A 22620-nucleotide genomic window follows, 5' to 3' on the forward strand; every position below is an offset into this window, starting at 1 on the left:
TCTAGGTGGTAATGGTGTCTTCTAATCCCCTCTCCTCGTGTCTTAATGATTTTCTTCTTATTCTTCTTTGACTATTCCATCTCAAATTACTTATTTCTCTCTCTCTCTCTCTCTCTCTCTCTCTCTCTCTCTCTCTCTCTCTCTCTCTCTCTCTCTCTCTCTCTCTCTCTTCTGCAGAAGACACACTTATGCATTTCTACCACCTTCTTCAACTGTGTTGCTCATAGTTTCTATCTCAAGTTTTATTTTTCAAAAATTCTGAAAAATCTGAAAATCAATTTTCCAGATGACCGACGGAACGTCGTCGTCGTCATCGTCGTCCGCAAAATTCATGTCTTCTGTCAACGGGCTCGCCCCGTCTACAATTTTTGATCGAAGTGAGTTTTTTTTTATTAGCAAATACGCTCTATTGCACGAAACCAATTTCGTTGTTTTTCAAATTTTAAGTTCCCAAATTTTGGCAAATGCGCTCTGTTGCCAATTTTTCTGTTTTTTTGATTTTTTTTGAGGTCACACCAACCGATTATAGTGTACATAATCTTTTTGTTTGTCTGGAAAAAAAGTTTTTCTAGAAAGAAGTTTTTTTTTTCAAAATTCAACTTTTTTAAAAACTTTTTTATTTGTCTGAAAATGTCAAAAGGTGGGTTACCGTGAACATTTTGAGCCTATATATCTCACTTCTTTTAAAAGATATCGAAAAGTTGTCAACTGATAAAATGTTTATCATAATATCATCAACATTTTATCAATAGGTCACTTTTTGATATCTCTCACAGGAAATGATATAAATGAGCTAAAACTTGACGAGATTCGGGTGGCGTTCTATTAGAGTGTTTACGGTATTTTAAGCCAATTTTCAGTCAAAAGATCCCCAAAAATTTGTTACATTTTTAGTCCACTCTGATATGGACGTTTCGGAGGAAATGGAGGAGATTCGTGAGGTTTTATATGAGATGATCAAGAAGAATTTTTCAATGGGCGTCGCGGCGACACATTTGGCTGAAAAATATCATGAGGAGTGAGTTTATACCTACAAAAATGCTTCAAATTTGATGGATTTGTCTGCAAAATTTCAGATTATACTGAACTAAACTAGAGCTTCATTTTTGTAGTTGACAACTTTTTTGTAGCCATTTCAGTTTTAGAGTTATGCGCCTTTAAAGTGAGCGCGCGCGGAGACGCGAAGAAGGCGGTGTGTCTGCGTCTCCTCTAGAGGCGCGCAAACTTTAAAGGCGCATAACTCAAAAACTGAAATAGCTAGTTAAAATGTTGAACTGTAAAAATGTGCCAAATTTTATTAGCTACAGTTTTGTAGTGGACAACGTTTTTGTAGCTAGCTTGGTTTTTGAATTATGCGCCTTTGAAGTGCACGAGAGGCGGAGGCTAACTTTAAAGGCGCATAACTCAAATTTAGGTCAAGTCGTAAAGTTCAACATTTTTTGAAATTCATATTTTTTCATCTTCCAAAATTTTCAGATTTGTCTCCAAAGGATTGGGTCGAGAACTTCCTGAAGACTGGATTCAGCAAGTCACCGCAGCCGAGGAGTTTGAGGCGCAGGTAATTATCTAGATAATTAACTAATAAATTAATTAAAACTACCAAAATGTGTAAAATTTTATGTTCTACAGTTTTGTAGTTGACAATTTTTAGATAGCTTGTTTAGTTCTTGAGTTATGCGTCTTCAAAGTCTAGAAACCGCGGAGTGCAGGAAGCCACCCAAATTTAAAGGCGCATAACTCAAAAACGAAAAACGCTTTCAAAAAGCTGTCAACTAAAAAAATGTGCAAAATTTTATAAGCTACATTTTCTCATAAAAATAAACTTAACTAGATTTTTTGGTTTTTGAGGTATGCGCCTTTAAAGTTGAGTGCCCCACCTGCAGGTTTGGTGGCGGCACCTCTAGTGGCGCGCACACTTTAAAGGCGCATAACTCGAAATTCATATATGCTATCAAAAAGTTATAAACTAAAAAAATTTAGCTAATAAAATTTTACACATTTTGATTTTTCAAAGTTTTTGTCTATTTTTTTGAGATATGCCCCTTTAAAGTTGGCTGCCCGACTGCAAGTTTGGTTGCGGTACCCCTAGTGGTGCTCACATTTTAAAGGCGCATAACTCAAAAACCAGAGAAGCTTTAAAAAAGTTTTTAACTAATAAAATGTAGCTCTTGTAATTTTACACAAATTTTTAGTTGACAACTTTTTGATATCTCTTCTAGTTTCCTCTGTATTTCCAGACTCGTGGCCCTATCACAATCCTCTTCGTCCGCCTCTCCAACACCTCCTCCTTCAAACGGCCACCAATCAATTCTGTGAATGTTCGAGGTAATTACTAGAGTAATTAGGCTTAATTACGTGTGAAATTCACTAATCTCTCAAAACCAAAAAAAAAACAATTTAATTCATATTTTTAGGTTCAATTAATCCCGAATTTTCCACTTTTTTGGCTTTCCAATTTTTCTTTTATTCCTTCTGTTTTTTCAACGCTTCCACTTCGATTTCCGGTTTTTCGAGCTTCTCGAAAATGCCAAAACCGCCCATCTGAAAATTTTTTTTTCGAAATTTTGCTAGCCTGGAATTTCCTAGGCCACTCACCAAATACGTTTTATGGGTCAACCAACTACCCATAATAATTGCGAAACACGAGAAAATAACTGAGAATCCGATGCTTAGAATTTCCAGATTTTCTGGGTGGGATCTGGAATGGCGGGAATTTGAAATTTTGAAAAAAAAAAGTTGACATACAATTCGCGTCTCAGTCGTTCGGAGATCGAAGGCATTTTCGGCGCTTGGCGGGAAATTTGAATTTTTAAATCTTCGGAAAATATAAGTTTTAATTAGGCGTGGATCATGTCATGTGATCCTTTTTAAAAATTGGATTTCTAGGCCACTAAAAGAGGTTTCTTAACTTTGACCCAATTTATCTCGGTTACTGTAAAAGATATGAAAAAATTGTCAACTAGTGAAATGTTACATATTTTATAAGCTGTATTTTTGTGGTTTACAACTTTTTTGTAGCTTTTTTGGTTTTCGAGGTATGCGCCTTTAAAGTCTAGGGTGGGAAGAGGACAGGCCAGCAACCTCGCATTTAGGACCACCTAATCAAAGGCGCATAACTCAAAATCCAAAAAGGCTTTCAAAAAACTGTTAATTAGAAAAATGTACTTCATTAAAGCTCATACATTTTACCAAATAACATTTATTAGCTAACTGTCTTAGTTTTTGAGCTATGCGCCTTTAAAGTTTATCGGAGACTGACAGCTAGTGAAGGTGATACATCAGGAGGTGCGCACACTTTAAAGGCGCATAACCTGAAAACCAAGAAGCTAGAGCGGCAGCCCCTTTAACTTTGACCCAATTTATCTCGCTTTCTATAAAAGATATCAAAAATCTATCAACTACAAAAATGTTTATCATAATATCAGTAAAACTTTATCAGTTAGCCACTTTTTGATATCTTTTACAGTAACCTAGATAAATAAGGACAAACAAAAGAGGTCCACCTAATGCATATTCCCATGCATTTCTCACTTCATTAACATAACCCATAACCCATAACTGTTTGTCCAGCTTTTTCTTCTTAATACGATTTCTAATATCCTAGGCACCCTCCTGCTGTTTTCCCTTCTGTATACTAATCTTCAACACCTCTTCCCTTCAGGCCGATATCCCATCCCATCCATTCTAAATCCGCATTAACCAAACTGCAAGACTTTGCTTCGCTAACCTCTCCGAATGGATTTTGATCAGGATTCTTAAAAAATGTGTCTTGGTGAGTTTATTTAACCGTTGTGCTTTTGTGCTTTTGAGTTTGCATGCTTTTGTGTTGGGTTTACCTAATTTCAATTTTAGTCTTTTTCACTTGCCTACAAAAGTGCTTCAAACTTAATGAATCTGTTTGAAACTTTCAGAATGGATTTAACAAAATTAGAGTTTCAATTTTGTAGTTGGCATCCAAGCGTCATATCTCGCTAGAGCGCGTTTGCATCAAAAAGTTGTTAACTACAAAAATGAAGCTTATGTTTTGCTTAGTATAACCTAAGAATTTCAGATAGATCCGGTAAGTTTGAAACACTTTTGTAGGTGGTCAAACTTCTCTTACTACAAAAAATACACGATTTCAGTGATAAACACGGATCGAGAGCCAACAGCGGATGAGTTGAAACGAATCAAGCAGAGAAAAGAGAACGAGCCACTGGAGCATGCAAAAACGGTAAGATTTGGGTTTCTAGGCCAGCAAACCCAAACGGAGGTTCTAGCGCCGTCTGAAGGGATTCTAGACCCCAATTTTTAAAATTTTTAGATCCTATACTACCAAACTCAGTTTTCAAATTCAAATTTCTAGCTTTCCCGCCAATCCGCTGCTCTAAAAGAGGGATCTACCGTATCCATCGTCCACGCAGACTCCCCCCGTAGATTCTTCATCCGAGCACTGGCCGACGACGATCAATACGAGAAAATCGGGACCACACTGGCTGAAATTTATGCCCAGGAAACGCCCCCAAGTCCTTTGGATTCCCGCGTCGCCATTTATGAAATCGTCTCGGAAGGCGCCTACGCGCTTCAGGTAAAATTGCTCTGGCTTGAATTTCTAAAAGTCACATTTCAAGCGTCTACAAAAGTGATTCAAATTTTAAGGATTTTTTTGAAATTTTCAGTATGGACTAACCAAAAATACAGCTTCATTTTTGTAGTTGACAACTTTTTGGTAAAAATGCGCTCTAGTGAGATATGACGCACGCAAGCCGGTGGGACTGGCTGCACGCTCGGCGCCACAAAGCTCACGCGCCGCAGCATATCTCGCTAGAGCGCGTATGCACAGTGATGCAAATTTCCAGGTATATTGAACAAATCTAGAACTTTAATTTTGTAGTCGACAACATTTTTGTTGCTTTTTTGGTTTTCGAGGTATGCTCCTTTAAAGTCCAAGAGAGGCGGAGGGTAGCTGGAGGGTGGGCGCCGCGCCATGCGTCCTATCTTCTCAGCCATCGATTTTACAAAAAATTCGTCAACTACAAAACTGAAGCTCTAGATTTGCTTAGTGTACTCTGAAATTTTCAGACAAATTTCTCATGTTTAAAACCCTCTTGTACCCCCTATAACTTTTTCAGGACTCAAATGGAACATGGTTTCGAGTCATAGCCAAGCAGCCACCCCAATCTGGTCAAGTTTTGTGTCATTTTGTGGATGTTGGCGTTTGTGAGAAATTTCCAGTGGCGGCGATTCGTCTGTTACCACCTGCGGTACATCCTGTCATGTCTAGTGAGTCTGTTTGGTGGCCTAGAAACCCTTTTCAAATTTTTGAAATTTGGAATTTTTGAATTATTGAATTTTTGAATTTTTGAATTTTTGAATTTTTGAATTTTCAAATTTTCAAATTTTTGAAATTTGGAATTTTTGAATTTTTGAAATTTGGAGTTTTTGAATTTTTGAATTTTTGGATTTTCTGAATTTTTGAATTTTTGAATTTTTGAATTTTCGAAATTTTCGAAATTTTGAAGTTTTGAATTTTTGAATTTTTGAAATTTGGAATTTTTGAATTTTCGAATTTTCGAATTTTCGAAATTTAGAATTTTTGAATTTTCAAATTTTTGGATTTTCTGAATTTTTGAATTTTTGAATTTTTCGATTTTTTGAATTTTAAAAATTCTGGCCTAGAAAAACCATAACATGGCCTAGAGACTCAATTTTCGTTTTTGGTGACCTAGAAAGCCTTCAGATGGCCTAGAAGTCCAAAAATCGAGAATCATGGCCTAGAAAACCATAAACTGGCCTAGAAATCCAAATACCAACGTTTATGGCCTAGAAAACCGTTCAGGTGGCCTAGAAATCCAAAAACACAAAAAATACTTTATTCAAAAAAATCCACAAAAAGAGTTCGAAAAATGTTCTAGTCGAATTTCCTAGAATACTCTCCAAAACTGATCATTCCATCTCCATTTCGATCGAGATCCCTGAAAAAAAGAATGTCTTTTGGTGGCCTAGAAAAACCCCCTGGATGGCCTAGAATCCTCACCCAATAACTTGGTCCACTTGAACTTCCAAATCCTCGACATTCAATTTTTCTGTCTCTCCAGAATGCTCTGTTATCAACTTCATCAGTTCGATTCCATCCAAAAAATGGTCCAAATTCTGATCTCCCACCTTGAAATAGTAGAATTTCCGGTCCGACGACGATGTGTGCTTCTCAATGTCGATCTTGTTACCGTAGTGCTCTTTTAAGTGTCTGCAAATTTTTGGATTTCGGTGGCCTAGAAAACTCCTAGGCTGCCTAGAATCCCAATTTCCGAATTTGGTGGCCTAGAAATCCAAAAAATGGCCAAGAATCCCAAAATTCGACTGGTGGCCTAGAGAATTCCTAGATGGCCTAGAAACCCAAAAATCGAGTTTTGTAGCCTAGAAACCCAAATTTTCCGTTTGGTAGCCGAGAAAAGTCTTAGATGGCCTAGAATTTCAAATTTTAGTCTGGTGGCCTAGAAAACCCATAGATGGCCTATAAACCCAAAATTCAACTAGTGGCCTAGAATCCTAAATTGTCGATTTGGTGGCCTAGGATCCCAATTTTTCGTCTAGTGGCCTGGAATTCCAAATTTGAGTCTGTTGGCCTAGAAATCCCCTCCCGTGGCCTAGAAAACTCACTCAATGCTCAAATCGTCATCTGACGCAAAACCACGAACATGGGACTCTCTGAAACAGCTGACACTCTGAAAATAAAAATCAATAAATCAATAAAAATTCGATAATTCACCAAAATCATCAAAGAGAACAGAAAAAAGTGTGTGGACATTTTAAATTGGTGAGAAAATTCAAATTTCCAAAGACTGGCGGGAAATTTGAATTTCCCACACTTTTTAAATACCAATTTTTTGGACTCCACGTGGATTCCAATTTATTTTTGAAATTTAACGTTCAAATCGCTTCAAATGTATGTTTTCAGTCGGCGCAATGGCTCGAGAAGTGTGTCTGGAAGTCTCCGAGGAGGATTCTGAAAAATTCAACAATAAATTTGTGGACCTAACATTCGAGACAAAGGAAGACGGTGTTCAAAGCCCTGTAAATCTTACGGTAGGTTGAAATTTGGAAATGTATTAATACAGTAAGATTTGTCACGTTGAGAGCTTTGAAATGAGTATAAACACGGCTAGGCTCCGCCCACTTTGGGTCTCACCAAGCTTTCGGGGTTTCTCGCGGCGGGACCCAAAGTGGGCGGAGCCTAGGCATGTGGGTACTCATTTTGAAGCTCTTAATGCGACAAATTCAGAATGCAAAACAAAATTAAAGGTGGACCAAACCTAAATAAGCTGTGATCAAAAAAACGAAAAAGTATATTTTCGGCAAAACTATGTTTGGTCGAGATCTCTTACACAAAGCTGAATTTTTGAATATACTTGTCACAATAAGATTTGTTACGTTGAGAGCTTCAAAATGAGTATAAACACGGCTAGGCTCCGCCCACTTTGACCGTTTTCTTGGTGGGACCCCAAATCGCGGCGAGACCCATAGTGGGCGAAGCCTAGGCATGTGGGTACTCATTTTGAAGCTTTTTGCGCACCAGATTCTAATTTTTAAACAAAATTAGAAAATGATTGGACATCAAAAAGTTATGAGTAAAAAACCAATTCTTCAGCTCTCTAAATTCGACACCTCCACCGAACTACCAATTGTGGACCTATTCAATTCTGAAAATCAATCAATAACTGAAATTCTGAAAAAGCCATCTGGAATCGTCCGATTGACCACGCACACAAAAAGTGCTCCGGTATCAGCAGCAGCCGCAGCCAGTTTGACATGTCTTTTTGATAAACCAGCTACAGTAAGACATCTCCTGCAGATCTAATCTAACTACAGTAACCTGCAGATCCAACCAATGACCGTATCCCAAATGCCAATGTCCGCTTTCCCTGCAAATGCGATTTTCGCGGCGGGACCCACAGATATTTCTCTCCGGCAATTATCCCTGGACCCTATGCCAGATTATATGTATGCAAAATTAAAAGAAGAATGCGCTCTACCGGACTCTCAGTTGGAAAATGCACCGGAATTCGGATCGTAAGTGGTTTTTTGATCATAACTTTTTAAATTTTCATCTAGTTCCAATTTTTCCTAAAAATTTGAATTTGCGACGTCGAGAGCTTTCAAATGAGTCTCCACAAGCATAGGCTCCGCCCCCTTTGGGTCCCACCGCGAAAAACCCCATAAATCGTTGTGGGACCCAACGCAGGCGGAGCCTAGTCATGTGGGTACTCATTTTAAAGCTCTCAACGTGGCAAATTTTACTGTTTGAAAAAATTCTGGAATTTCTCTACCTATAGCAAGATTTACATAGATTCGAGCAGAAAAAGGTTGTTTTTATCACAACTTTTTCAGTTTTCATCCAAATTCAATTTTTCTTAAATGTTTAAATTTTTTACGTTGAGAGCTTTTAAATGAGTACCCACATGCCTAGGCTCCGCCCATTTTCACTCTTTTTCGTGACAGGACCTAAAATCGTGGTGGGACATAACGTGGGCTGAGCCTAGGCATGTGGGTACTCATTTTGTAGCTCTCGACGTGACAAATCTTACTGTAAAATCGAATTCTATCAATTTGACATAGATTTTCAAATTTGATCCACCGTAAGATTTCCAGAATTCGTCAAATTTCGATTATCGAATTTTTTCAGTTTCTACGCCGCTTTCATCGATGAGCGATGGGAACGTGTCCAATGCATTCGTGCGTCGAAAATAGGTGAGCAGCCAAAACAGGAAAAATCGATAATTGATTTTTTGCTTCCAGACAAACAAGCCTACTGTGTGTATCTCCTCGACGTCGGCGCCTTCCAATACGTTCGAAAAGAGGCGATGCGTCGTCTGAATTCGACATCGCCGTTTAAGAAAATGCTCATGTTCAAGTGTAAAATCGGCGGAGTTAAGCCGGTAACAGGCGGCGAGGTGTGGAGTCGTGAATCGCATGAAGCCGTCCGAGAATTCTTCGAAGCCGCGTGCGGCGAACCGGTTGTGGTAAGTTTTTGAATCTATAAGTCGATAATTTGAGCGAAAACCCCACTTTTGTTCGATGAAGCGCGCTTGCGCGGCGCCCACTTGGTTTTTATCGACTTTCGCCTTTTTTTTCGAAAAATTCTTTGGAATTCCCAGAAAACCTGACAACCTGACTACAGCTATATTCGCCACGTTGCAAGCTTCAAAATGAGTATAAAGACGGCTAGGCCCCGCCCATTTTGAGTCCCGCCGCGATTTTCGACGTTTTTCGCGGCGAGACCCAAAGTAGGCGGCTTGTGGGTATTCATTTTAAAGCTCACGACTAGCGGGAGTCAAATTTTCAATGAAAAATTAAATTTAGACGAAAAATGTGAAAGTTATGAGCAACACAAAAATTTCAGCTTTTCAAATTCGGAATTTCTCAAGTTTCCGGGGTTTTCCTGATTTTTTTTTGTGTAAGAACCTCAAGAAATCAATAAAAATTATACTTTTTTAATAAAAAATTGTCAAAATCCCTTCGAAAATGGCAAATTCCGGAAAACTTCGAAAATTAAATTATTGATTTTTCAACCCATATTCTTCAATTTTCGACACGCTGAAACGAAACATCGATTCGCTTTGTGACCTGAAAAATTTTTGCAAAAAGTCGATGAAAATCGAAAATTCCGAAAAATTATCGACTTATCGACTTTTGACACATAAAAATCATTTCTGCCGAAAATTGACTGGAAAAACAACGATTTTTCGATTTTTCAACTTAGATTCAACAATTACCAAGCATTTTCGATGCAAAAATATACGAAATTTCGGAAAAAAAAAAGAAATTTTCACCGATTTATCGATTCTTTTCAGGTCGAGCCATTGAAAATCGAAAATTTGCGATTTTCAGACATACGTTCATTAATTGCATAGCACTTTTGACATACAAAAACAGAAAATTTCAGAAAATTTTTTTTATTGATTTATCGATTTTTTGCAGGTCGAGCCATCGCCACCAGGCTGGTCCCAATGGAAACAGCTTAATGCTCCGGGAGTGCCAACTTGTGAGGCTCGCCTCTCTTGTTGTGGTCGAGACATCGGTGATTGGCTGATTGCTTGTGGTCTGGCTCTTCCGATAAATGCTCCGATCCCCAGTCCCAACTCTCAGTCGCTCCTGGCCTTCGTCCCACCGCCAATCAATATAGTTAGCGGGCGAATTTGAAATTTTGGCTTGGCGGGAATTCAAATTTTTTGCTTTATACCTAGAGTTCTCTTTTAGTTTCTCTTGTCTTTCTTTTTTGCTCTTTTTTCTTTAAAAATGCTCATTTTCGTCCTTTTTTTATTCAGTTCTCTGTGATATATTTCCAATGATTCGATTTTTTGCTTACTATTAATGGTGCTTTACGCAAATTCGCTCTATTGAGAATGTATTCTCTATGGAGCGCATTTGCGGTTTCTTTTCCTTTGAAAAATATATTTATTCTGGCCTCTTTTTGCTCTATTTTTATGCTAATCTTTTCAAACGTGTCGAGCTAAATTCCACGTATCCATATCTCAGTTTTTCCGGATTTTTCTTGATTTTCTCCCACTTTTCACCTAAAAATCGATTTTAATCGTTTTTTGAATGATTTTAAGCCAAATTTGCTAATTTTTTCCATTTTTTCAGCTGAAAAACTCAAAATTCCACCTAAAACTTTCACTCTGCGCCTTTAAGTTTGTGGGGTACTGTAGACTATAATTTTCTGAAAATATTGATTTTGGACCGATTTTTTTGATTTTTTCATGATTTTTTTCGAATTTCACACATATTTTCAGCTTAGAAATATTGTTGTTCGCCTGAAAAGAGTCAAATTCTCGAATTTTCGCCGAAACTCAAAAACAGCGATTTTAAGTGTTTTATTGTCTGTAAATTACGTTTTAAGTGTTTCACATAATTTTTAGCTGCACATTCTCTAGTTTTCCAGCTAAAAATCCTAATTTTTAACCCAAAAACCATTGAAAATCACTTTTTTCTGCTTTCGTGCCGAAGTCCTTGAACAGAATACGCTCTGCGCCTTTAAAGTACTGTAGCCAAATATTTTTGAGCTAAAAATTTGATTTTTCGCAATAAAAACCCTCAAAATTGAACATTTTTATTAATTTTTTTGCTTTTCAACTGGAATTTTCAATTTTTTCAAGTTTTCCAGCTTGAAAACATTAATTTTCAACCCGAAAACCATTTAAAATCACTTTTTCTGCTATCGGCCGGAACCCTTCCCTATAATACGCTATGCGCCTTTAAAGTACGGTAGCTAATAATTTTTTGACCAATTTTTTTGCAAAATTTCCAGATTTTTTTCTATTTTTTCCAGATCGTCTCTCCGCTTGAATGCTGAGCGTTGGCGGCGGTCGTTCGGCGGTATGCCGTGCCGTAATAGCCACTTCCATCGTCTGGCTTCTCATCGACGTCGTCATCCTCTTCTACTATCTGGATCCATCGTCATCACAGCAACAAATTCAAGATGATAGGCACGATTTTTGACCTAAAATTATCGATTTTTAGCTGGAAATTTGATTTTTTGAAAAAAAAAAATTTTCCAAAAGAAATTTTTTTTTCAAAATTACATTTTTCAGCAATTCTAAGTCGAAAAATCTCAATTCTAAGTCGAAAAATCATTCTCAACGATTTTTGACCTAGAAAATTTCAAATTTCCCCCAACTTCTAAAATGTTTTTTCAAAAAAATTCATTTTTTTGCAGAATTCTAACCCGAGGCCAACGACGGATAGGTCCTGAACCACTAGCGGCTGGACCACCCCAAGATTCAAAAAATTCACAAAAATCGTCAGAGCGCGACGCCCAACAAGTGTTTCCAGTCGATAAGGAGACTGCTGAGCAGTTGAGGAAATTGATGAATAGTAAGGAGCTAAAAATGGTTAAAATTGGCTGAAAATCGGTCAAAAATTGTCGAAAAACCCCATTTTTCATCCGAAAAAGTGGGATTTTCTAGCAAAAAAAGGCCAAAACCCTTTTTGGTCCCGAAATTTCATTTTGGTCGCGAAAATTTCTTGTTTTTAGTCCCGAAAATTTGATTTTTTTAGTCCCGAAAATTACATTTTCCACCCGTAAAATCGCAATTTTCAGCCTAAAAACCCCCAAAACCCCATCTTTTCCAGCCCAAGCATTCGGACCCGGCTATCATGGACAAGGCGGCACTGGGGTTACAGTACCCGAGGACCAAAAATCGATAAAAGAGAAACGATTCCTGGAGAATCAGTTCAACGTCGTCGCTTCGGAAATGATATCAGTGAATCGAACACTTCCGGATTATCGATCGGAAGCATGCCGGAATGCAGCAGGGAACGAGAAGACTACTGTAGGACTGCCCACGACTTCTATCATCATAGTATTCCATAACGAGGCATGGACCACACTGTTAAGAACACTTCACTCTGTAATCAATCGATCACCACGTCATCTGCTGGAAGAGATTATTATGATTGATGATAAATCGGATAGGGACTATTTGGTGAAGCCGCTGGACGCCTATATTAAGAAATTCCCGGTAAGGGGGCGGCGTGAGAAAGGGGGGGGGGGAAGTTTTAGGCTTAAAAATGATCAAAATACCCTTCGCTAAAACCCTTGAAAATTGATTGAAAATTTTATTAAAAAAGTCGAAAATCAACAAAATTCAGGTATTTCGATCGAAAATAGTTGAAAAATAGCCCCAAAAGTGGCTAGAAGTAGCTGAAAAGCAATAGAAAACTGTCGAAAAATCGCACGCAAAATCGACTGAAAATTGGCCAAAAAATGAACGAAAATGGCTGAAATTGGCTTAAAAATGGCCCAAAATCGACCTGAAATCCTCTAAAAACCTGAATTTCAGATTCCGGTTCACCTGGTCCATCTGGAAGAACGCTCCGGTCTGATCCGTGCTCGCCTGACTGGCTCCGGAATGGCCAAAGGGAAGATCCTTCTATTCCTGGACGCTCACGTGGAAGTGACCGACGGATGGCTGGAACCCCTCGTCCATCGTGTAGCTGAAGATCGGAAACGCGTCGTCGCCCCAATCATCGACGTCATCTCAGATGACACCTTCGAATACGTCACGGCTTCTGAAACGACGTGGGGTGGATTCAATTGGCATCTGAATTTCCGATGGTATGCGGTGCCGAAGAGGGAGTTGAATCGACGAGGATCGGATAGGTCGATGCCCATTCAGTGAGTTTTTTGGCTCAAAATTGGCTGAAAACAGGCGAAAAATGATCAGAAATGAATCAGAAAAATCGGTGGAAATTGCTTAAAATAGCTCTAAAATAGCTACAAATTTGCTTTAAATCGTCTTAAAATGACTCAAATTAGCCAAAAAATGATGAGTTCAACTAGGGTAAAATAGCTCTAAAATGGCTCAGAAATGGCCGAAATTCGTCTAAAATCGCCCAGATTTGGCTTCAAATTATTGCCCTAAATTGACCAAAAATCGGTTAAAGTTGGCTGTAAAATGACCGAAAAATGAGAAAAATCGGCCAAAAATGAGTGCAAATAGAGTAAAAAATGCTGAAAATGACCCCAAAAATTGGTTCAAATCGCGCAAAATTGACCGAAATTCACCTCAAATGGATTTCAATTGGCCGAAATATCAAATATTAGAAAATTATACTCGAATTGCTCCAAATTAGCCTGGAAATTGGCTCATAAATGGTTTTCAATTTGGCTCAAAATTGACCCTAATTTTCTTAAAATAGGTTCAAATTGGCTGAAAATGGCTGGGAAATGATTTAAAACAACAGAAACATCGGTTCAAATCGGCCAAAAATGTCCCAAATTGGCGTAAACGGGTCGACAGTCACTGAAAATGACCGAAATTTGTCAGAGAAATTGATTAAAACTGGCTAAAAGTGACTTTAACCTAAAATGGGTTCAAATTGGATTAAAAATGACCCAAAATCAGAAAAACTAAATTGGCTTAAAATTACCAAATTTGGTCTAGAAATCCTAAATTTTTTTTGGTTTCTAGAGGTTTCTAGGTCATCCAGAGGCCGATTTTTGCTGGAAAATGGCCTAAATTGGGCATAAATAGCTTTAAAATGGCTTAAAATGGCAATTTCCAGAACGCCAACGATCGCTGGAGGACTCTTTGCCATTGACAAACAATTCTTCTACGACATCGGAAGCTATGACGAAGGAATGCAAGTTTGGGGTGGAGAGAATTTGGAGATCTCGTTCAGAGTGAGTTTTTGCTGTTTTTTGGACCCAAAATCGGCTGAAAACGATCCAAAATGGCCGATTTTTGGCTTAAAATCGGTTTGAAATGACTCAAAAAGTCTGAAAATCATGGAATTTTGGCTTAAAATCGGTTCAAAATCGCCCAAAAATAGTTAAAAAAGGCTGGAAATGACTGAAAATTGACTTTTTGGACTCATAATTGGTCCTAAATTACCCAAAATATGACTAAAAATAGCTGAAAAGTTAGGAAAAATGGTCCAAAAGTATCGATTTTTCACCTAAAAACGAGCTGAAATGGTTCAAAAATGACTGAAAATAGCTGAAATTAGTGTTGAATCTACCGAAAATATGCCCTAAATTTTGAAAAATTGACCGAAAACGCCTGGAAATAGCCCCAAAAACACACTTTTTGGGCTCAAAATCGGTTCTAAATGACCCAGAAGTGTCTGAAAATGGTCCGAAATTATCGATTTTTGGCTTAAAATTCGTCTAAAATCACCCAAAAATGGCTGAAAATTTGCCCGAAATTGCCTAAAATAGTGGAAAATCGGTCTAAAATTAATAAAAAGTAACTAAAAATGGCCAAAAAACGTTCTGAAATGACCCAAAAATGACTGAAAATGGTCCAAAAGTATCGATTTTTGGCTTAAAATTGGTCTAAAATGACCCAAAATGACCCAACTTCAGCCAGAAAACCCCCAAAAATGCTCCAAATCACACTGAATTTTTGCAGGTTTGGATGTGTGGAGGCTCTCTGGAGATCCATCCGTGCTCTCGAGTCGGTCACGTCTTCAGAAAACAGACACCGTATACGTTCCCGGGTGGAACTGCAAAAGTGATACATCACAACGCCGCCAGAACGGCAGAAGTTTGGATGGACGAATACAAGGCATTCTTCTATAAAATGGTCCCCGCGGCGAAGAATGTGGAAGCTGGAGACGTTACGGACAGGAAGAAGTTGAGAGAGACACTTCAGGTGAGGTTTTCGGAATTTTTCGATTTTTTTTTTGAAAATTTCAACTTTTCATGCCGTTAGAATTGTTACCCATGCGATTCCCGTCACTTTGATACCCATATTGCTCTATATTAGCAAATTTTCGAAAATTCTGAATTCAGATGACGTCAAAATTCCAATATTCTCGAACATAGGCAATATGGGTATCAAAATGACTGGAAAATTACAGAGAATAGTTCGGATGAAGTGAAATTTGCTGAAAATGATTCTGAAGTTACAAAATTTCGAAAAATTCAAAAACCTGGAATTTTTTTTTGAATTTTTTGAAATTTTTCTTCTATTTTCCCTTTCCTTCAACTTTTCCTGTCGTTAGAATTGTTCCCCGTGAAGTTTCCGTCATTTTGATACCCATATTGCCCATGTTTCCAAATTTTGTGAATTCTGAATCCAGAAGACGTCAAAATTCGAATCTTCTCGAATCGAGTCAAGATTGGTATCAAAATGACCGGAAAAACACAGAAAATTGATAGAACGCAACGAAATTTGCTGAAAATGGTTCTGGAGATTGAAAATTTCAAAAATCTGAAAAGAATTTTTTTTAAAGTTAAAGTTTTTCAGTGCAAATCGTTCAAATGGTACCTGGAGAACATTTATCCTGAAGCACCTCTCCCTGCTGATTTCCGATCACTCGGATCGATTGTCAATCGATTCACCGAGAAATGTATCGATACGAATGGCAAGAAGGACGGGCAGGCGCCTGGAATGCAGGCGTGTCATGGTGCTGGCGGGAATCAGGTAAGGTTTTGGGGATTTTTGATAAGAAATTTGAGATTTTCGTGAAATTTTGACCTAGAACGAGTTTTGAAATATTGAAAAATCAGGTTTTTGACGGTTTGTTCAGTAGAGCGCGTTTGCTTTTTTACCTCAAAAAAAAGTCGTTTTTGATCTAAAAAGCTTTAAAAAGCGGGTTTTGTTCAATAGAGGCCGTTTTCAGGCTCAAAATCACGTTTTAACGGCTTGTTCGGTAGAGCGCATTTGCGATTTTTTGGAAAATTTTTGAGAAATTCCATTTTTGATCTACCAAAGTTTAAAAAGCGCGTTTTTCGATTGATCTGGACCGAAAAAGTGTCAAAAAAGCGCATTTTAAAGGGTTTGTTCGGTAGAGCGCACTTGCATTTTTGATCTAATAACCATTTCCCAACACACTAACACAGACAATTCAATTCGCTGATGGACACAAAAAATCGATACCCAATCAGATGGATCGATACGAGAGGGCACCTTTCTTGATTAATTATCAGGTTCCCGAAGAGTGATTTTTAGAGATTTTGGGCGGATTTTTAAATGGTTTTTTGAGTTTTTTGGGCCTATTTTACCCCCCTTTCTTGAATTTCCCAAAAAATTGAGTTTTGCTGTGAAAATTTTGAATTTTCGAATTTTTGGAATTTTTCAATTTTTGAAGTTTTGAATTTTTGGATTTTTTGAATTTCAGAATTTTTGCATTTTAGGATTGTTGGAATTTCAGAATTTCAGAATTTCAGAATTTTTTAATTTTAGAATTTTCGAATTTTTGGAATTTCAGAATTTTAGGATTTTAAAATGTTTGGAATTTTTGGAATTTTTGAATTTTCGGAATTTTTGAATTTTTGGAAATTTAAAAATTTTTCAAATTTTTCGAATTTGGCGCTTTTTTGGGCCTAATTCACCCATCTAGACTCCCATGGAATCGTCAAAAAAGTCTGTGAATTCTTGAGTTTTTCCCCGAATTTCAAAAATTTTGATTTTGGCGCCTAATTCAAACATTTGAGCCGCCTTCTCATCACTGAAAGTAGTTTCAGGCGTGGTCCCTCACTGGAAAAGGCGAAATTCGATCGGACGATTTGTGTCTCTCCTCTGGACATGTCTATCAAATTGGATCGGAGCTCAAGTTGGAACGATGCTCCGTGAGCAAGCTCAACCCTAAACACATTTTTGCGTTTGATGCGCAGGTAAGGGGGGGATTACTGTAGTGGAAAAATTAACAAAAAACGGTTAAAAATGAGCTGAAAATGAGTTTTTTCAACAAAATTTTTTAAAAGCATTTTCATTTTTCAAATTTTTTTTTCAATTTTTTTCTCTGAAGCTATTTTCAACTTTTCATATCGTTAGAATTGTTACTCATTGAATTCCCGTCATTTTGATACCCATATTGCCTATATTCCGTAATTTTGCGGATTCTGAATTCAGAAGACGTCAAAAATCGAATCTCCCCGAATCGGGTCAATATAGGTATCAAAATGACAGGAAAAATGCATTAAAATGATTTAACGAAACGGAATTCGCTTAAAATGATTTTGAGGTCTGAAAATTTCAAAAAATGTAAAAAATAGAAAATTTGATTTTCCGATTTTTTTTTTCGAACGTTTCAATTTTTCAACTTTTCATGTCGTTAGAATTGTTTTTCAGGAAATTTCCGTCATTTTGATATCCATATTGTTCTATATTCCAAAATTTTATGAATTCTGAATTCAGAAGACGTCAAAATTCGAATCTTCTGGGTTATATGCAATATGGGTATCAAAATGACTGGAAAAGCATTAAAAATCGTTTTGACGAAACGAATATTGTAAAAAAAAATTTTTTTGGAATTATTGATTTTTACAAAAATTCCAATTTTTCCTGTCGTTAGAAATGTTGATCAGGCGATTTCCGTCATTTTTACACCCATATTGCCTATATGTCCAAATTTTGGGAATTCTGAATTCAGAAGACGTCGAAAATCGAATATTCCCGAATTTGGTCGATATTGGTATCAAAATGAATCGAATCTTCTGGGTTATATGCAATATGGGTATCAAAATGACCGGAAAATCACGAAAAATTGTTTTAACGACGTGAAATTTGCTTAAGATGCTTTTGAAGACAAAAATTTTCAAAAAAACTGAAAATTTTCAAATTATCGATTTTTGCAGGCCGGCACCCTTTTGCACAGAAAAACTGGAAAATGTGTGACAGGAGCGGATCAAAGAGTCACTCTTGACGAGTGTGGTGTCGGAAGAAAAGATCAAATGTGGCAGCTGGAAGGATTTCAGATTTAATTGATTTATCGATTTTTCCAAAAAAAAATTTTTCTAATTTTTTTTTCATAATTTTCTCCTTATAATAAGTCACAAGCCACCAGTTTTGTTCAGTATTTTCCCTCTTTTTCTCTCGTTCTCTCCCCCTCGGTGCCCTCTTCCAACCAGTGCCTTTGGCAAACGCGCTCCATTGATAAAATCCCAAATTTTGGGGTTTTATCAATAGAGCGTACTCTGCACAAAATGTAATTTAATTTATGTGATGTTCTTTTTTTTGTTGATTTCTATCCCCCAGCATAATTTAATTTATTATTCGATGATCCTAAATTTTTTCGCATTTTAAAATATCCACATTTTTTTAAGCATTTCACTTATTTTTTGTCCCCTCCCATTCCAGAAAAAAACCCCCCAAAAAATACTAGTTTACGAGATTTGGTTGTGAAAAAATATGTCCCTTTTTTTGAAAATTTACGAGTGATTTTTTAATGAAAAATAAAATTATTGATTTTCAGACCTCAAAATCATTTTAAGCGAATTCCGTTTCGTTAAAACAATTTCCCATAGTTTTCCGGTCATTTTGATACCAATATCGACCATATTCGGGAAGATTCGATTTTTGACGTCTTCTGAATTCAGAATTCACAAAACTTGGAAATATAGGCAATATAGGTATCAAAATGACGGGAATTTGATGGGTAACAATTTTAACGATATGAAAAGTTGAGAATATGAAAAATTTAAAAGAAAATTTCGAAATTATTTTTTTTTCTAATTTTCAATTTTCGGAATTTTCGACTCCAGAGACATTTTGAGCAGATTTCACTTCGTTTAAACAATTTCCTGCAGTTTTCCGCTCATTTTGGTATCCATATTGCCTATAACCCAGAAGATTCGAGTTTTGACGTCTTCTGAATTCAGAATTCATAAAATTTTGGAATATAGAACAATATGGATATCAAAATGACGGAAATTTCCTGAATAACAATTCAACGACATGAAAAGTTGAAAATTTGAAACGTTCGAAAAAAAAACGGAAAATCTAATTTTTGATTTTTTACATTTTTGAAATTTTCAGACCTCAAAATCACTTTAAGCGAATTCCGTTTCGTTAAATCAATTTTTTGCATTTTTCCTGTCATTTTGATACCCATATTGACCCGATTCGGGGAGAATCGATTTTTGACGTCTTCTGAATTCAGGATTTTGGAAATATAAGGCAATATGGGTATCAAAATCACGGAAATTTCACGGGGAACAATTCTAACGACAGGAAAAGCTGAAGGAAAAGGAAAATAACAGAAAAATTCAAAAAATTCAAAAAAAAAATTCCAGGTTTTTGAATTTTTCGAAATTTTGTAATATGGGTATCAAAATGACGGAAATCGCATGAGTAACCGTTTTGACGATATGAAATTGTCTTTTCTGAAAAGTTGAATTTCGGCATTTCTCAGAATTTTCAAGTTTTTTTTAAGGTGGGGGGAAATGAAAAAAATAATGTTCTCGAAATTCCGTTCAAAGATGCCCCTCGAGGAGTTGAACTTGTGAGGGCGATGATTGAGGGTGCGGCGCCGCTACCGACTGAGCCACGCGGGCAAAGAGAAAGCGCACGCCCGATTGCATACATAAAGGCGAGGACGACAGCTGTACGCAGAGTGACATTAAGCGTTGCACACCGTCACGGTAGAATGCATACTCTAGCTACAAAAAAACTACGAAAAATCTCCTGTCCCCCCACCTTTAAAACCAGTTTTCATTGCATTCCGATAATTCTTCAAAAAAATGTAACATATACAGTGAAATTCATTTATTCTATCAAAAAGAAGCAACCACGGGACAGTCAATTTTTTGTCTTTTCGTCCTTCATCAATGACGACTTCAAGATCGAATCTGGGAGCTTTATCCTGCTGAAAAAAGATGAAATTACTTTTTGATAGATATTTTTAAAGAATATTACTGTCAGATGTTCGATCCACGCATTCTTTTCGAATCGTGTCTGTACAGGACGAGCATCTCTCTTCATCGTCGATTATCGAATCGAAGAATTGAAGTCTCCGTGCGTCAGTCGTACTTCTGGAAATCCTCATCACTTGGAAGCTAGGTTTCCATTGGAAGGACAATTCGAAACATTGGCCATATTCCAAAGTAGACGCATCAGAATTACCATTTTGGGATGTTGATGATTCGAAATTCCGCCAGAAGGAGATTGGTGTGACTGAAAGAAGTTTAAATTTGAAAATTGTGCGACACACTAATATTTTATCTCAATTATCTCATTTTCTATGAGAGATGTTAAAAATCTGTTAATTAGCAAAATGTAGATCATAAAATTTTACGCATTTTACTATGTATTAAATTTCAGCTAGCTTCTGTAATTTTTGAGATATGCGTCTTTAAATTTGGTGAACCTCGCATTTCGAGCTTGATTATCTCAGTTCCCATAAAAGATATCAAACAGTTGTCAACTGGTAATATGTAGATCATAAGATTTTACGCACTTTGTTGGTTAAAAACTTTTTCCTTGCTATTTTGGTTTTTGAGATATGCGCCTTTAAAGATTGCACACCCTTTGCCGTCTTCTGGGGCTTTTCAGGAGCCGGCAGCAATGGGTGCACGATGTTTGAAGACACATAACTCAAAAACTAGGCACGCTAGATAAAATTTGTCAATTACAAATATATAGTTCATGAAATTTTACGCATTTTACTTGTGGACAAATTTTAGCTAGCTTTTGTAGTTTTCGAGATATGCGTCTTTAAAGTTGGACGCGTTAGAGATACGCGCCTTGTCCATCTTGTCGAACATTAAAGGCGCATAACTCGGCTCGAAATTGGAACTTCCAATTGATTTAAAAATTAAAATGTGGAGCTTGAAAAGAGATACAAAATGATACTAAATTTGGTTATATTTAAACTTTTTAAAACTCACAATTTTCTAATGGAAATCCATAGATTTCTAAAATTAAGAATAATAGAAGATGTAGATTTACAGAAAAAATAGGTAGGAACTTTCCAGAATCCATTCATTCAAAGGATTCTTCTGGAAAGTTCCCAAATTTAGAGACGTCTATTCAGTCAAGTCGTCGATTTGGAGAATATGAAAGGGGAATAAAGGGTAGCTGGGGGCGCGTTGTCTGACCAGACGCAGACTTTTGTTGTCTGCGTCTCTCTATCTCTAGCTATCAAGATTATTAGATGTCATATGCGTTATCTAATATTGCTTTTTAGAGGGCAATACCAGCTACTAGCAGATGAGTGTGACATTGCTCATCTGACGTCATTTGAGTAGGGTACTGTAATTAGCGATGGAGCGAGAGTCGCCAACATTAAAGACGCATATCTCAAAAAAAAACATTGCCAATTGATAAAATGTAGCCCTTCAAATTTTCTACAATTTTACACTTTACAAGTTTACGCTAGCTTTTATAGTTGTTAATTGCCCGCGGTATGTCCGGGGTATCAGGTTCCTGTGATAAAATAGAAGAAAATCAACAAGAAATGTAACAAAATCGGTTTATTTGAACAAGTTAGAAAGAAACAACCAATACAAGCTTAGAATTCAAGCAAACTCACTTGAAATCCTTAAAAGGGTCCCTAGAACAACCACGAGCCAAATCCAAGCTCGCAATCACTCAAAACTAAATTTAAACTGTGCGCGCGCCGAGCGGGATAGCGGAGTGTCGTTGCGTGGGTAGAGGGAACCTTTAGAAGGGGTTGCTAAGGGTAGATGCACCAGGCAACTTGTTGAGATATGCGTCTTTAAAAATTGGCCGCGATCCTCGCTCCTTAGAGTAGTATACCTCTACTTTAAGTTGACCTAATTCTGTTCCTATGAAAGATATTAAACATTAGTCAATTACAAAAATAAAGAGCGTAAATTTACAATATTTCAATATTAAAATTATGTTTATAGCATTTTTAGAACTTGAGCTATGAATGTTTGAAAAATGTCTTTTTTTTGAAAATTAAAAAAAAACATTGTGTGTGTGTGTGTGTGTGTCCGTCCGTCCGTCCGTCTGTCTCGGACATTTACTTGAATAACTCAAGAGGACAAGGGACCTCTATCAAAGTGGAGGGAGGGCGCCTCCAACTTATATCTCAAAAACTTTGAAAGCTAGCCGAAATTTTTTTGCCGATGTCGCCAATTTCGGCAATCGGCCATTTGTTGCCGCACAGGCCTGTTACGAACCACACACGACTATATAGAGGTCCCTTGTCCTCTTGAGTTATTCAAGTAAATGTCCGAGACAGACGGACGGACGGACGGACACACACACACACACACACAATGTTTTTTTTTAATTTTCAAAAAAAAGACATTTTTCAAACATTCATAGCTCAAGTTCTAAAAATGCTATAAACATAATTTTAATATTGAAATATTGTAAATTTACGCTCTTTATTTTTGTAATTGACTAATGTTTAATATCTTTCATAGGAACAGAATTAGGG

The 22620-nt window shown here is 37.0% G+C and overlaps 3 protein-coding genes across 3 annotated transcripts; 2 read left to right on the forward strand and 1 right to left on the reverse strand.

Annotated features, from left to right (window-relative positions):
- Positions 1-286: 286 nt before the first annotated feature.
- Positions 287-10179, forward strand: Cbr-tag-250 (the record flags this gene model as incomplete). Its single annotated transcript, XM_002642653.2, has 13 exons — positions 287-377; positions 895-1018; positions 1477-1558; positions 2238-2325; positions 4125-4213; positions 4346-4567; positions 5112-5262; positions 6938-7065; positions 7628-7813; positions 7859-8049; positions 8663-8727; positions 8776-8999; positions 9958-10179. The coding sequence occupies 13 exons, from the start codon at positions 287-289 to the stop codon at positions 10177-10179; spliced, it is 1863 nt and encodes a 620-aa protein (XP_002642699.2).
- Positions 5891-6787, reverse strand: CBG12288 (the record flags this gene model as incomplete). Its single annotated transcript, XM_002642654.1, has 4 exons — positions 5891-5954; positions 6017-6226; positions 6640-6704; positions 6749-6787. The coding sequence occupies 4 exons, from the start codon at positions 6785-6787 to the stop codon at positions 5891-5893; spliced, it is 378 nt and encodes a 125-aa protein (XP_002642700.1).
- A 1146-nt stretch (positions 10180-11325) lies between the features above and the next one.
- Cbr-gly-3 lies at positions 11326-18193 on the forward strand (the record flags this gene model as incomplete). Its single annotated transcript, XM_045244545.1, has 9 exons — positions 11326-11465; positions 11696-11853; positions 12112-12500; positions 12822-13156; positions 14047-14164; positions 14895-15137; positions 15735-15911; positions 16955-17104; positions 18068-18193. The coding sequence occupies 9 exons, from the start codon at positions 11326-11328 to the stop codon at positions 18191-18193; spliced, it is 1836 nt and encodes a 611-aa protein (XP_045094819.1).
- Positions 18194-22620: the final 4427 nt, after the last annotated feature.

Source organism: Caenorhabditis briggsae (genome assembly GCF_000004555.2).
Source record: "Caenorhabditis briggsae complete genome, chrIII, whole genome shotgun sequence".
NCBI lineage: Eukaryota > Metazoa > Nematoda > Chromadorea > Rhabditida > Rhabditidae > Caenorhabditis > Caenorhabditis briggsae.